Below are 15709 nucleotides of genomic sequence, written 5' to 3' on the forward strand. Positions count from 1 at the left end.
CAACCAGGTTCGATACCTGATTTATTAAATGTAGACTATACACCCTTGACCTGTTCATGATGTCGCAAGACATGCCCTTTACTTTGTGAGTGCATGATGTTTGTAACTGTTGTTTCAAATTCACTACTCTAGCAACAATCCACAAACCATCCAACGACGGAGTTGCATTGAGTTTTCGGTAAGACCGACTGCCCCGCCATCGCCTTTTACAAGTTTGCTATTCTGTTCGTGAGCATAATCTAAAGGTAATCCTGAGAACAGGTTGTGTGTTTTCCTGATCACAAACTTACCTTTATTGAACTGTTCAGCTACATATGGGTTACGTCTTTCTAGCATTATCATATCACGAATATGAACTGAAAGGCCAACGCGCATAATTTGGGTGGTCCAGTGCAAAGAACCAAGGAACGAGAGTGAAAAGAGATTCTAGATAAAGTTGAAAATTGCACTCTCTCAAAGACTTGACGAAGATTAGAATTACCAACTGAAATCGCATGGTAACTGACCAAAATAAAAACTGTGGTGATTCAGTGAACGCCAAGATTCAAACAAAGCCTCATCAGCCTTCTCATGCGCTTAAGTAAATGCTTTATGCATAGATATGTACAATGAAGATGCAGTAATCTGGTGAGCATAGCGAGTAGCTTTCAGAAATGATTCAGCTGTTCCAGATGTGGCAATACTTGCTTGTTCTAAAGCATGTGTCCAGCCACTATTTTCAAGCCAGTCACCAATGGTCTTAAGGGCACCAAACATCACAACGTACATTTTTTCTACATATGTGTCTGGCTAAATTGGATTTGCTTAGCAAGCACATATAATGGCTGATCAAACGCTATAACGGTTGGTTGCCCACTGTGGAGAAAGCTGGTAGTCTGTGATACAATGTGCATAGAGTGCTTAATCATAGCTACTGATTTTGCTTACTCTTTAAACAAATGTAAGAGAGCAGTAATATCTACGGGCTTTCCATCAAGGACAGATTCTTTCAGAAAGCTTGCATGGTAGGCAGAACATGACATCTGAACGCCCTCATCCTGGTCTGAAGTCATCAAATTGGTTCTCACGTGTTCAAGCCACCTGCAAAATAATTGTGTGACAAGATAAATGCATATTGCAGCTTTAACAACATTGGCATGAAAGATAGTATTTTACATTTAGATACATACTTACACAGAAATATACATAAACTGTTTCGTCATCTTAATGCAAATTAATGATTTCTGTTTTTTTGTTTTTTGTTGTTATTACCAATAAGAATTTTTTCAGTAAAGTGCAACCGCGCGTCCAACGGTTAGAAAAATGTCGGATCAGTGTGGGGACTTCATATTACAAACGCGCGGTTGCACTTTACTGAAAAATACTTATTTGTTTAAAAAGATCATGATGCCTATAGAAAACTCTCACGAATGAGCGGGCTCTCCACTTTGTCCCATTAAAAATGTTGAAATATTAAAAAATAATTCCTTAAATTTTTTAACTGGGTCGCACTTTATTCTCCCAACACAGATCCGAAACAGTCACGTGGTATAGGCCCCGTGCAAAAAAGCAAATTGTTGTCCATGGTAACAGGTATTGTGTGTGTTACGATGGATTAGGTTGATTGAACTCGATTTTATAAACATACTCGAGACTTATTTTTTAACATGGAATTTGGTTTTATCAGGAAGAACTTTGAGCAATTGGTTATTTGTAGGGATGGGAACGAATAAGAAAATAATGTTCGAATATTCGTTTGTCATTATTCGAATATATTCGAATATCCGATTTTTAAACCTCATATTAAAATGTCCGAACTTAGGACCGTCCGGAGAAACGTATTATTTCATATTGCCACTTATACCAATATAAATCATATCGTATGTGCTGCTTTGAAAAACTTGATAGTTATACAATTTTAGAAAAAAAAGATAATTGAATATTATGTTCTTGTTTTTAAATAAATGCTGTTTAATTTCATTAGATATAATATATTTCCGGAAAAAAAAAATACCGTTATTCTCATTTATTTTAATACTTCTAATTGATTCGGATTACTTCCCTTCGATAATAGTTATGCTTTTCTTTCGCATTTTTTTCCGGAATTAAGAACCATGACGATTTAATTGGTTAATAATTGACTAAGTTAGTTTTGATTAAATAAACATTGATTTAATATATGAATTAAGGATTCAAAACAAGCCTGCCATACATCCTGATCTTGGTGAGATAGTCCCACTTTCGGGGTATTTGGCCCGGCGTCCTGATATGAGACAATTTGTCCCGACATTCGTAAAACACGACGTACGTTCTATAAATTAACAATAAATTTCACTATTCCAAGGTCTGCCTTGCCAAAACTTACTATCACTAATCCCTTTATTGCCCCTTATTACCATTTACTTCTAGCACCCGTGTGCACCAGTGTAGTTTTTGACACCTAATCAGCGATTTATCGGCATATTATTGATTTGATTTTATTAGGCATTCACACAATGGTGTTTTATGATGTGGGTCGCTAATTGATACTGAAAAATGTGTCGCACTGAAATACAAGATGTGTTTGTGAAACACAATGTCCCCCTATATGACGTTTGACCTTGTAGGATGACCTTGACCTTGTGAAGGATGACCTTGACCTTTCACCACTCAAAATGTGCAGCTCCATGAGATACACATGCATGCCAAATATCAAGTTGCTATCTTCAATATTGCAAACGTATTCATAAAATAAGCGATTTCGGCCACATATATTTGACCTCTGACCTTGAATGATGACCTTGACCTTTCACCACTCAAAATGTGCAGCTCCATGAGATGCAAATCCATGCCAAATATCAAGTTGCTATCTTCAATATTGCAAAAGTATGTATAAAATAAGCGATTTGGGCCACATATATTTGACCTCTGACCTTGAAGGATGACCTTGACCTTTCACCACTCAAAATGTGCAGCTCCATGAGATACACATGCATGTCAAATATCAAGTTGCTATCTTCAATATTGCAAAAGTATTCATAAAATGAGCGATTTTGGCCACATATATTTGACCTCTGACCTTGAAGGATGACCTTGACCTTTCACCACTCAAAATGTGCAGCTTCATGAGATACACATGCATGCCAAATATGAAGTTGCTATCTTCAATGTAGCAAAAGTTATTGCAAAATGTTAAAGTTGGCGCAAACAGACCAACAGACGAACGGACCAACAGACCAACAGACAGACAGGGCAAAAACAATATGTCCCCCACTACTATAGTGGGGGACATAAAAAGCCAATTGCCGCCCAATCAAGTCAAAAGATTCTGTGTATTAACCTGAGGTTAAAAGACCTGTCAAAACACAGATTTTGTTTAATAAACAAACTGAATGGTTATCGATTCACATAAATTAATTTTTAAGTAAATTGGTGATTGGTCCCTATACTTATACCCTCTCGTTTGCCAATTATCACCTCGTTCATTGATTGCAGCTGTTTGTTAAACAATGACTTATAAATGAACGTTGTCTGCACTAAACCCAAACTGCGATTGTGTACATGTACTTATAATAACTTTTGTAGAAGTATCTTTGCAAAAAAATAGAATATTCGAATAAGAATTTTGGACTCGAATATTCGGTCCAATACCTAGTTATTTGAATAGGTTTTGGCAGTTGGTCATCTTATTTACTAGCGGTGTACTACTGTTAATACTAAAATTAACATCGGGCAACTTTGATGTATACATATTAAACATAGTGCCAGTGTAGTCTACTGCGAAATTCATTTGTATCGTGCTTATAACCTGTTTTTTCTGGCATGACCACGTTTTTAGTAAACTGCGCTAATAGTGTACATCAATTTAAAATAAAATGGCTGAAATCCAGTTTTTTCTTTGTCTATCTCCCTTAAACACAGCAGGTCTTCTTGGAATAAACTTACATGTTAAGTACACTGTTCAATAACTCACTTTTCTATGGTAACAATTATTATAACTGATGCTTTTTTTCCAAAACAGTTTCAAGTACGAATTTGAGATTTCCCATTTGGCATTTGAAATATAACATACGTGGCTGCAATGGAGAAATTCACCTTAAACCTGTAATACCTCTTAACCAGGTACATGTGTTATGTCATCGAGTTGCGTGAGAACATTTTAGGTATGTTAAGATATTTGGTTTTCTTAATCATATTAATCCTCTTTAAGAACAATCTTACATGCTTTTATTGTTATCATTTCAGACTTGGAATTTGAGAGCGTGGTTGCTATATTGGAAAGTATGTATGGTTATCCATTATTAAGACAGCTTTGTCTTCAAACAACAGGTTGCAGTATGTTATTTGTGTATTACTGCCAAAGTTTCAAACCCTGTTGGCGACGACTTAGACATGCTGTAAAATATACCACCAGCAACCATGAGTAATCTTCAGGGACTTGAACACACCTTTGTCGAGGAAAGGATGATTCTCATCATTATTATCATAATATTGAGACATTATGGAATCTCAAAGACATCACAGTGCAAACCTGTCATCAGTGCAATGTGCTGTCATACAGGATAATATGTACGGAGATTTAGTGTGACCCTTGAACTATGAGTTCCCATTCTCTATCCTCACTCAGGAAGTGTTCTCAAGGTCTCCAATAAACACAGAGTATTTTTTTCTCAGGAAACAAATTGACAGGGTCTCGACATGCTTAAGGCTTTCTATGCAGTCTGCTTAATTTACTAGACTTAAACTAAACTAATCGCAACTAGAAAAATTTAAAGGCCCTATAAAGGTGACGATCCGTAATTATTTACCGATTTTTTAATATTTTTAAATATCTTATTTATAAAGGTTATCAAAAAACAATATATATATAAATGCTATTGGACATTACCATAAAAAAATGAGCAATACAACTTGTTTTGAGCTCAAAATACAGTGTCCTCCAAGTCAATTGTGTTTACAAACAATCAGTGTATTTACATCGCTGTTTTCTCGGGGAAAGTGAAAGTGACTCATGCCACCAAAAATATATAGTTGATTTTCAACGTTTTCCGGTATCACTCACAAAGTAGGTCTCTTCTAAATGGTTAAAACGTTTGAAGTGATCTAATAAGTTACTTTCTGCTGGTAAAAAACTGTTTAAAATATAATTTAAATTGAATTTTCTTTCGGCTATTTTTAGCATACGTCACCGCTTTGAGGCTACACATCACGTTAAATGCAACATTGTAAACATTTCTTCCAATTATGAAATGGGTATATCTTCCATAATTCTTGACAACTTTGCACCTAAGCTGTGTTATTAGCATTTTTTTATGCAAGAGTAACTAAAATCCGGTAAAAATTAGACCAGTTTATATGCATAATAATTGGATTTGTCCCCTTTATAGGGCCTTTAATGTTCCATTCTAATGAAATGGCAGTATTGCAGATTTCTTTAGTTTGGCTATCTAACCTTAATTCAATACTTGCCCAGTACTTTTATATCTTTCTAAACGGAGACCAACAGGCCTGTTTAACCTTTGAACAAGTAGCCTCGTGGCTGTTCAGCTGCTCATGTTTATTATTCACTTAGTCTTACCAGTACTTGCTTTAAAATCAGAAATGCTACATACATAAAATTAGTCTGTGCTTTTAATTACATGCTTATGTTCTTATAAAACTCTGCCTAGAGAGCATGCACTGAAAATGTTAGAATATTGTGAAGATAAAGAATTTCTGAATAATAAATACCATTCCAAAAGAATCTTAAAATCTGTTTGTAAAAAAAATGATAATTTCAAGGTATACAATTGAATTAATTTTTCTCAACATTAATATCATGTTAAACAGTTTTACCGATCTGAAGTATAAAACTAGCTTTAAATACATGTACCACGGGGTTTCTTTTTTTTTAACAATTTTTGTTTTACAAAGGTTCCATGAGAACATATCCTGACTATGAGATAAGATCTAAATTCTCTGTGATCATTATTTTACAATGAGCCAAATAAGTCCTAAACAAGGCTTAACACAATGTGTGGTTACATCTTCGATATCTCAAATGAAGAACATTTGTACTGTACACCATTTATTTTCATTAAAATATTGTTTAAAAACCCGGTAAAAGTCTTCCTTTCTTCTTTGCTTTTTGCATCTTTTTGTCCTTGTTTGCCTGTTTGCGTTTCTGAATATTTTCAGTTCGTTTCTTGATTTTTTCATTCTGTTGTTTTTTCACCGTCTCCACGCGAGCATCCCACTTCTTTTTCCGATGCTGCTTAATCTTCTCCTTACGTTTCAACGCCTTCTTAATCAACTCTGGGTTGTCCTTCACTTTAACACCTTCTGCTTTATGCAGAGCGCTCTCCCACTTGAATTTGTCCTGTAAAGACTTAGCGGCACTTTCGTCCTTACTTTTCACTTTGTTAATTTTCTCATTTCTCTTCTCAATCTTCTGAAGGAGCCGCTTGTAGTCTTTTCCTGTCAAGTCACTTTTTTCCTTCTTTTCCTTCTTTCCTGAAGCAGTGAAATCAAACTTACTGAACACTATCTGTCCCTCACTGTTGTATATAGGCTTTGGAGGACTTGTCGGTACAACAGAGTTGCTGCCCTTTGATGCATGGTCACCATTGACCACTGGTTTATTTTTCATCATTTTTTCCATTTTTCGTTTTTGTTTGAGCTTCATTTTGCTCTCTCTTCTCATCATTTTTTTTCGTTCAAGTCGGTCTCTGTCATTTGCGTGTCTCTTTGCTAAAACACAAAAAATAATATATGTGTTAAAAAATCACCTTTATTACTTGTGTTACACTTTTTTCAAGTGCAATTATCAATGAAACAAGTAAACTTAATGTTTGTATTAAATATTATGAAGTGTTGCCTTCAATGAATTTTATTTTAAAGTTCACCAACAACTCAACAAACCAAGATCTATTTTGGATTTAACTAGTATAGTTATAGTAATAGTTTAAATGAAGTGTTAATATGTTTTCAGTATTTGAAAGTGTGTGTATTCAAAAGTTTATCATGTCCTTCCCTGCCTGACGCTGCATTATGTGAGAACTCAAGAGTTTGTCCTTGCACCCCAGTCCTAACTAAGTAAAATACTTACGTCACACAAGTTGGCAAACATTGGAATTATAGTTGCAATTTCAAGTTTTTTTTCCGAAAGGCAATTTATTTTAGTGTGTTAATGTGCTGTAGTATCGAAACCAGACAACCAAGATAAAACTACACCTGTCCCATATGTTGACCACTAACCAACCCCTGTTGACCACCAACCAACCCCTGTTGACCACCAATTAACCCCTGCTGACCACCAACCAACCCTTGTTGACCACCAACAAACCCCACATGAGCAAGGAGGGGGTGGGGGTGGAAGAACCTGAGTCACATTTGTGAGAAACGTGTGTACCAACCCACTTGCTAACAGGACAGCCAAGGCCTTTAAAAACCATCAGAGACACTTTTTAGGAAAAAGTTAAATAATGTTTCTTCCATTTATTAAACATTGATCATTTATATACCCATATATTTGCATGGCACATAGGACTAAGTCATGTTGCCTGCTTAAGATGAAATTTTCAAAGACATCAACGTGACAATGGTTGTAGCAGAATCTGCAATCTTGAAGTTTTGTTTAAAGAGATGTGTTTGTCAGAAACACAATGGCCCCTATTGTGCCGCTTTTAAATTTTAATATATCATTTGGCAGGTTTAGAAATTATCTCCCTTTAAAAGCTTAACACTTCCCTTGGATTGTATTTTTTTTAACTTTTGACCTTGAAGGATGACCTTGACCTTTCACCACTCAAAATGTGCAGCTTCATGAGATACACATGCATGCCAAATATCAAGTTGCTATCTTCAATATTGCAAAAGTTATCGCAAAACTTTAACCAAAGTTAAAGTTTTGGGACAGAATGACAGACAGACAGGCCAAATACAATATGCCCCTGATCATTCGATCCGGGGGCATAACAAAATAATGTCTTTAGTTTTATTTTAAGTTCACCACTGGTTGCATAATTTATGTTCAACCAAATCATTTTAAAACACCAGCTTAGTCAAGAAGGTTTTGATCTGAAATACAATGGGATAGCAGTATTACCATCATCTCATGGAAAACAATTAGGTCATTTGAAATCAAAAATCTTAACTATACCTGGGAACATGTGCATATTTCCTTGTAATTAAGATAAACTTGGGTTATAACAAATTGTTTCAAAAACATTCATTTTCTATTTTTTTCTCATTCCCTGGCAATTATCATATTCAAAATCATAACGAGGGATTTTTCTAAGTAGGTTAGAGGTGCAAACTCCATGTCCTGTTTGATTGTATTTCATACCTCCTTAATAAATTAATTAAACAAGGCTAACAACACAATTTCAAAGATCTTCCAAAACATTTCATTAACAACTAAATTAGGGGTCTTAACAAAATATTATTTATGACTTGTTTTTCCAAAAACTACAATTCTGTGAATTCTTTGATTTTGGCCTAATTTTTCTTATGATGCTTGATAAAACCAGATCCTGATGATCATCTGATGGCAAAACTTAATTCTTTACTTTTGGCTTATTTTGTTCTTATGTTGCTTGATAAGACCTCTAGTGACCACAAGGCATACCTCTCAACTCTTCAATTTTGGCCCTTAGCTTGGCTCGCTTATCATCCAGCTCTGCGATACTGGACAGTAGAAGACTGTCCTCTTTCTCTGATACCGTGGAACGATTGGTAGGCTTTCCTGCTGGCTGGGCAGTTGATGGAGTCCCAGCGACACTACCGGGGCTTTCAGTGTCTTGTAGCCTGGCCTTCTTTGGCTTGAGATCTGTATCTGGAATACATTCACTGATATTGACACTCTCAGTTCGGTATTACGAGGGTAATGAGTCGCAACTATGTATAAGATGCTTCACTAATGTGTTCGATGTTTCGATATTTAGTTTAAACCTATTTATTTTAGCTCGATTTCATTGAAAGCCTCAGGCTTATTGAAATGCTCTCGAGTCTTTTTCCTGGGCCTATAACCAGTACTTGGGTGTCTTTGGTGGAGATCTAAAGAATGCTCCCACATTGGGGATCGAACCCATGACCTCACAGTCGCTAGGCGGACCCCATATCCATTACACCTCGGCAACCTCTTTTCGATATTTGTCAGCATATAAGATAAACAGTAGAATAAGACACATATTTTTTAATTGACAATTTTGTAATAAAAGTGTATCAACTATCATCATTTTACAACTTGTTTTTTTTTCATTTCGCTTAAAATGGGTGTCTTGTATCAAAGCTTATATATAAATAAACTTCAAAACACTTGTAAAAATGATATCACATAAACCTGTGATTTAAGAAGTGAAATTGATGTCATGTATTGGAACATATATATTATAATATATAAATATATAAATATATATATATATATAGATATAGATATATATAGATCAGGGATCATATTTTTTTCGGTTTTGTCGGTCCTAGACCGATTGGGGTCATGAAAGACTGATTGAAAATCCCATACTGTCGGTCCGATTGTGTTAGCTAAAATTCCCGAGTCATGAAATCGACACAGTGCACATGCTAACACACCCTCATTACATACTTATCTCGATTAGGTGTGATAAACCATTCGCTGCAATCTCTAAACTGGTCAGGACCAGTTTATTGCACGTAAGCCAACGAGTATCAGAGTATGACCCCTAGCAGCGAAGATTCGCGCGGTTGTGTATTAGTCATGCATGAATAACCCCGTGTCAATATCAATCGATAATTTCACTGGCTTATACCTTGCACACCAATCGGTCCGTAATGTGTACTCGTCCACGATAAAATCATTGACAGTTACTTCGGAGATGAAAACTGCGATGTTATCCTCGTGGAAATTGTGCATTTCATGCATGATACAGTAAACTTTCATATAAACAAAGAAGAAAATCTGATATTCTGCAATAATTATACACTGAGAGCATGCGCTGTAACTTATCAAAACATGCCGATACATTTTCCACCAGCGTAATAATCCGGCAATAAATGTTAAAGTCGCGGATCTGATCGACAGAACAGCCGAATGTTATTTTTTTATGGGCGGAACTTTTCTTCACATAAAATAGTACACAAGAAAAATAATAAACATTGTTTAAATCTTAAGTATCTTGTTTGTTGTTGAATAACCCACGACCGGAAGTTTAGATGCGTGGTTTCAAATCACTCGTGCTTCGCACTCGTGACTTAATCCTTATGCATCTTAACTATCGGCCGTGGGTTATTCGACAACAAAATATGTAACGTACATGAATTATTTCTTAACTATTTGGTTTTGTTATTGTCAGTAGCCAACATACGCACAGACATTTGTTTGGTTCAGTGCATGTTTGTAAGCTATTATCGAGTCGACAACGATTTAAAACATCGGTATTGACTAACACAGATTACTAATATTGACAACGATGAAAACGTCAGATCAAACAGCACACGAAACAACAATGAAATAGCAAATGATAAAACCAATTGAGAAAACTCGTATGTTCCGTTTAAAAAAAATGCCTAAGGGAATTTAACTTGTACATTAATGATACCACCCTCATGAATGGCAAAATCAATGGCGTATATTTAAACGTAATTTGTCATGATTTCGGATATAAATTTCGGACACATTTTTCCCCATTTGAATCCAGACCGATTGATGTTGCGGGAAAATATGATCCCTGATATAGATATATATAATTCAGGTTAACTACATTACTCACAAACCAATTAAAATTACTTTTTTAAGTTTTAAAAGTGGTTAAATAATTAAATTGTCTTTACTCCTAAATTTAATAAAACTTGCTTTATTGCAGTGAATGTTCACAGAACCTACATTCATCAGCATCAGCTTCTCCATTTTCCGCAGAATGCTCTCTCTTCAGCTTTTTCTTCTTCTGCTTTTTCTGTTTCTTGTTTTTCAGTGGTTCTTCACGCGGAGGGGATGGAATCTTTGACTGAGCAATATCAACTGAAAATCAAACAAAAAGAAAATGTTTACATGTAAATATGAAACATGTATTTTCAAAGAAGTACCTAGAGCAAGAAACAGGAACCTGTTAGTTCAATTAAGACAGAGCTCGACATAGTATTCAGCAAGTTGTTAACCTCTTTTGTTTTCTGATTGCAAATCATTATTGTTAAAATTCATATTGTACGTGTACTTGTTTGCAATTTCAAAATAAAATGTGTTGGGGAAAAAAAGTTAAAAAAGAAGCTGTGGAAAGGTAAAAACAACTTAATAATTTTCCACTGTGCACAGAAACATTTAAATGTTATTTTAAACGAGGGAAATAACTCCTTTATTGAATAATAATACCATTTCAAAACTTTGACTATATGAGCTGTATTATGAATACAAAAAAATGTGAAATAAACAATTTTTCTTCAAAATAAAATAATATATGCCATGATGTGAAAACCTAAATGGAGATTTTATAGACTAAACAGGGTTTTCATTAAAACCCCAGGGGAAACTAATTAACCCTGTAGTTTTCAACAAAATATGTAACAACAACCTGCTCTGTTATACAGATTAGGTAAGAGGAGGGCCATGATGGCCCTTTACCACTTAGATACGTATTTTGACGCGTTTGTAGTCCCTTTTTGTCAAATTTGATTAAAGACCTTTTTTTTACTAGATTCAAGTTTTAAAGGCTTCATTTCCAACCCTAAGATACTGATGAGCAGCAAACAGCATAAAACCTGAACAGACTGCAATTTTATCATACATTTCAATTTTTTAAGTGAGTGAGACTACTCTCAGCACCAAGACTGTGACCTAGTTTTAGTTGACTGTGACCTAGTTTTTTATGCATGTGACCCAGATTCAAACTTGGCCTAGATATTGTCAAGAATACCATTTTAACAAAGTTTCATCAAGATTCATTACTGTGGCTTCAAATGTGGTAAAAAGTGTTGTTTTTTTACAAAAATTGACATTTTCACATTTTTTAGTTTTCTAATTTTTAGCTTTTGATTTTTTAGAACTCTTTTTATATTTTCTATTACTCTTTTTATATTTTCGAAGCTTATTATTAGGTAAATTACTTACATTATGAATTGGTGTTAATGTAACAGTATTTTCAGCAAATCTTTAATTGCTTATGTTAATTAAGTTACCTGTTGTTTTTATACTGTAAGCTAGCTTACGTTACATGTAGCTGGTAGGGTTAGCATGGTTTGTATGCTAATGTTTTTTGCTTATAGTTTTTTAATAATAATACTTAATTTTGCTGTTAGCCTTAGCATGGTCAAAATACAAACCTTAACTATTGGTGTTAGCAATATTAGCATGTTAACATTAGGTTGATGTGTTAGCTCATAGCATCGGCATGGTAAGGATGCTGCTACCTGTTAGCAATATTAGCATGTTAACATTAGGTTGATGTGTTAGCTCATAGCATCGGCATGGTAAGGATGCTGCTACCTGTTAGCAATATTAGCATGTTAACATTAGGTTGACGTGTTAGCTCATAGCATCGGCATGGTAAGGATGCTGCTACCTGTTAGCAATATTAGCATGTTAACATTAGGTGGACATGTTAGCTCATAGCATCGGCATGGTAAGGATGCTGCTACCTGTTAGCAATATTAGCATGTTAACATTAGGTGGACATGTTAGCTCATAGCATCAGCATGGTAAGGATGCTGCTACCTGTTAGCAATATTAGCATGTTAACATTAGGTTGACGTGTTAGCTAATAGCATTGGCATGGTAAGGATGCTGCTACCTGTTAGCAATATTAGCATGTTAACATTAGGTGGACATGTTAGCTCATAGCATCGGCATGGTAAGGATGCTGCTACCTGTTAGCAATATTACATGTGTAGCATGTTAACATTAGGTTGACGTGTTAGCTCATAGCATTGGCATGGTAAGGATGCTGCTATAAACTGAGATTCAGGGATCTGAACATAAGATTTTTACTTGGGAGTTTTATGAAAAAAAATATGAAAGAAGAATAAGAGTTTATTTCAATAACTTTAAAAATGAAAATTATAAGTCATCTTAAAGTTTATCAAAATGCATTTATGAAACATTTGAAACCCCACTCTCCCATGAAGAAGTCACAACAAATGTGTAACTTGATCTTACAGTGTACACATGACTTAGATTTGATCTTACAGTGTACACATGACTCAGATTTGATCTTACAGTGTACACATGACTCAGATTTGATCTTACAGTGTACACATGACTCAGATTTGATCTTACAGTGTACACATGACTCAGATTTGATCTTACAGTGTACACATGACTCAGATTTGATCTTACAGTGTACACATGACTCAGATTTGATCTTACAGTGAACACATGACTCAGATTTGATCTTACAGTGTACACATGACTCAGATTTGATCTTACAGTGTGCACATGACTCAGATTTGATCTTACAGTGTACACATGACTCAGATTCGATCTTACAGTGAACACATGACTCAGATTTGATCTTACAGTGTACACATGACTCAGATTTGATCTTACAGTGTACACATGACTCAGATTTGATCTTACAGTGTACACATGACTCAGATTTGATCTTACAGTGTGCACATGACTCAGATTTGATCTTACTGTGTACACATGACTCAGATTCAAACTGGGTCGAGATTTTGTCTGAATTAACAATCAGGGAATTTTCATTTAGATTGAGTCATAAATGTGGCATATTGAGTGGTTACATGTTGTTTTTTAAGATTTGACATTTTGTCTTTGTGTTTGGACCCTTCTAACACACATTATATGAATTTGACCTTCATATCATCAGCATAATATTCTTATTGAGTAATGAATAAATAGCTAACGGTTGATGCTGAACGACTGATGACTATGATGCTTGATATAGACTGACAACAATAGCTCACCAGAAGTGCACATAAACTTTCATTCCCCCCTGCCAATTTTGGAAATAATACGCGTATTTTACAACATAAAAACAAAACACTGGAAAAGTTATTGTTGTTGCTGTTTTGCTAAAAAAAATGCTTCAAATTGAGAATAAACCTGATTTTAGCATGATTTTTTACTAAGGTTGAACTTAAATGGCTGGATGGGAGATGAAAAAAATGTTGAAATCCCCCCCCCCCCCCCCAATTTATTTTTGGAAACCTGTAATTGGGAATTTGTTGATCCAATTCGGGAAAAATATATACTTAAAAATATATATATTGTGCCGCTTTGAAATAAAATTTGAATATATAATTTGGCAGGTTTAGACATTATCTCCCTTTTAAAGCTTATTACTTCTCTTGGATTGTATTTTTTTACTTTTTACCTTGAAGGATGACCTTGCCCTTGAACTTCCACCACTCAAAATGTGCAACTTCATGAGTTACACATGCATGGCACATATCAAGTTGCTATCTTCAATATTGCAAAAGTTATCAAACTTTAACCAAGGTTTAAGTTTTGGGACAGAATGACAGACAGGCCAAAAACAATATACCCCGACTTCTTCGAAGAAGGGGGCATAATAAAAACCACACTAGATGCATACCACCATCTTCTCCTGGGAGATCCAAACTGACTGTGTGCTGATGCACAAGACTGAGCATATTTTTAAAATACAAGTCATCTTGGGCTATACTATCTGTGCTGATCGCTGCACTGTGGCCTTTGCTGCTGTCAACCATTTCAAGGTTTCTGAAAACAGAAATAACCAATTTTTGTAAGAACTGTCTATTACTTCAATGTTTCTGAGAATACAAATTACAATTATGCAAAATTATGAATTAAAATGTAAGTTATACAACCACACAAGATATTTAATAAAAAGATTTAAATAATTATGATTTCCTATTGATGTACCAGTATTTCGGAATTTTGTCATCTTTGATTATGGGGTGTTTGTTTTTTCATTCCAATTGGAAAAAATTGTCATTGGGATTTCGTCCTTTAAAGGCTCTATAAAGGTCACGATCCGTGATTATTTACCGATTTTAAATTATTGTTTTTCATATTTTATTTATAAAGGTTATCAAAAAACAATATGTATATACAATTGGACATTACCATACAAAAATAAGCAATGCAACTTGTTTTGAGCTCAAATATAGTGTCCTCCAAGTCAATTGTGTTTACAAACAATCAGTTTATTTACATCGCTGTTAACTCGGAAAGTGAAAGTGAAAGTCACTCAGGTCACCAAAAATATATCGTTGATTTTCAATGTTTTCAGGTATCACTCACAAAGTTGGTCTCTTCTAAATGGTTAAAACGTTTGTAGTGATCTAATAAGTAACTTTCTGCTGGTAAAAAATTGTTTAAAACAGAATTAAAATGTAATTTTCTTTAGGCTATTTTTAGCATACGTAAACGCTTGGAGGCTACACATCACATTAGTTGCAAAGTTGTAAACATTTCTACCAATTATAAACGGGTATATCTTCCATAAGTCTTGACAACGTTGCACGTAAGCTGTGTTATGAGCATTTTTTATGCACAGGAAACTGAAATCCGGTAAAAATGAGACCAGTTTATATGCATAAAAATTTAATTTCTCACCTTTATAGAGCCTTTAATACAAGAATAATATATGTATAATGTTAAGTTTAAATAGTAATTGAAGTTGAGAAAAAATACTTTTTTAAAATATTAAAAACACGCACAAAAGGAAACTGAAAGAACAATAAAAAAACGGTAGGTTATTCATGATTGTTACAATAGTCTTCAATGAAGGACCAAATCCACCAAATTTTCCCTCAAAATTTGAAAGTGATCAAAGCTAAAAAAAATTGTAATAAT

The 15709-nt window shown here is 34.6% G+C and overlaps 1 protein-coding gene across 2 annotated transcripts in view; it reads right to left on the reverse strand.

Annotated features, from left to right (window-relative positions):
- Positions 1 to 6008: 6008 nt before the first annotated feature.
- LOC127838543 (surfeit locus protein 6 homolog) overlaps positions 6009 to 15709 on the reverse strand; it is a 36033-nt gene continuing 26332 nt past the window's right edge. For both annotated transcript variants that reach the window (XM_052366362.1, XM_052366363.1), the window contains exons 2-5: positions 14463 to 14608; positions 10799 to 10933; positions 8567 to 8773; positions 6009 to 6687 (exon numbers count right to left, since the gene is read on the reverse strand). In XM_052366362.1, coding sequence (XP_052222322.1) covers positions 6047 to 6687; positions 8567 to 8773; positions 10799 to 10933; positions 14463 to 14608 — 1129 coding nt within the window. In that variant the 3' untranslated portion in view covers positions 6009 to 6046. The remainder of the gene's footprint in view (positions 6688 to 8566; positions 8774 to 10798; positions 10934 to 14462; positions 14609 to 15709) is intronic.

This window comes from Dreissena polymorpha, chromosome 7, assembly GCF_020536995.1.
Source record: "Dreissena polymorpha isolate Duluth1 chromosome 7, UMN_Dpol_1.0, whole genome shotgun sequence".
NCBI classification, from domain to species: domain Eukaryota; kingdom Metazoa; phylum Mollusca; class Bivalvia; order Myida; family Dreissenidae; genus Dreissena; species Dreissena polymorpha.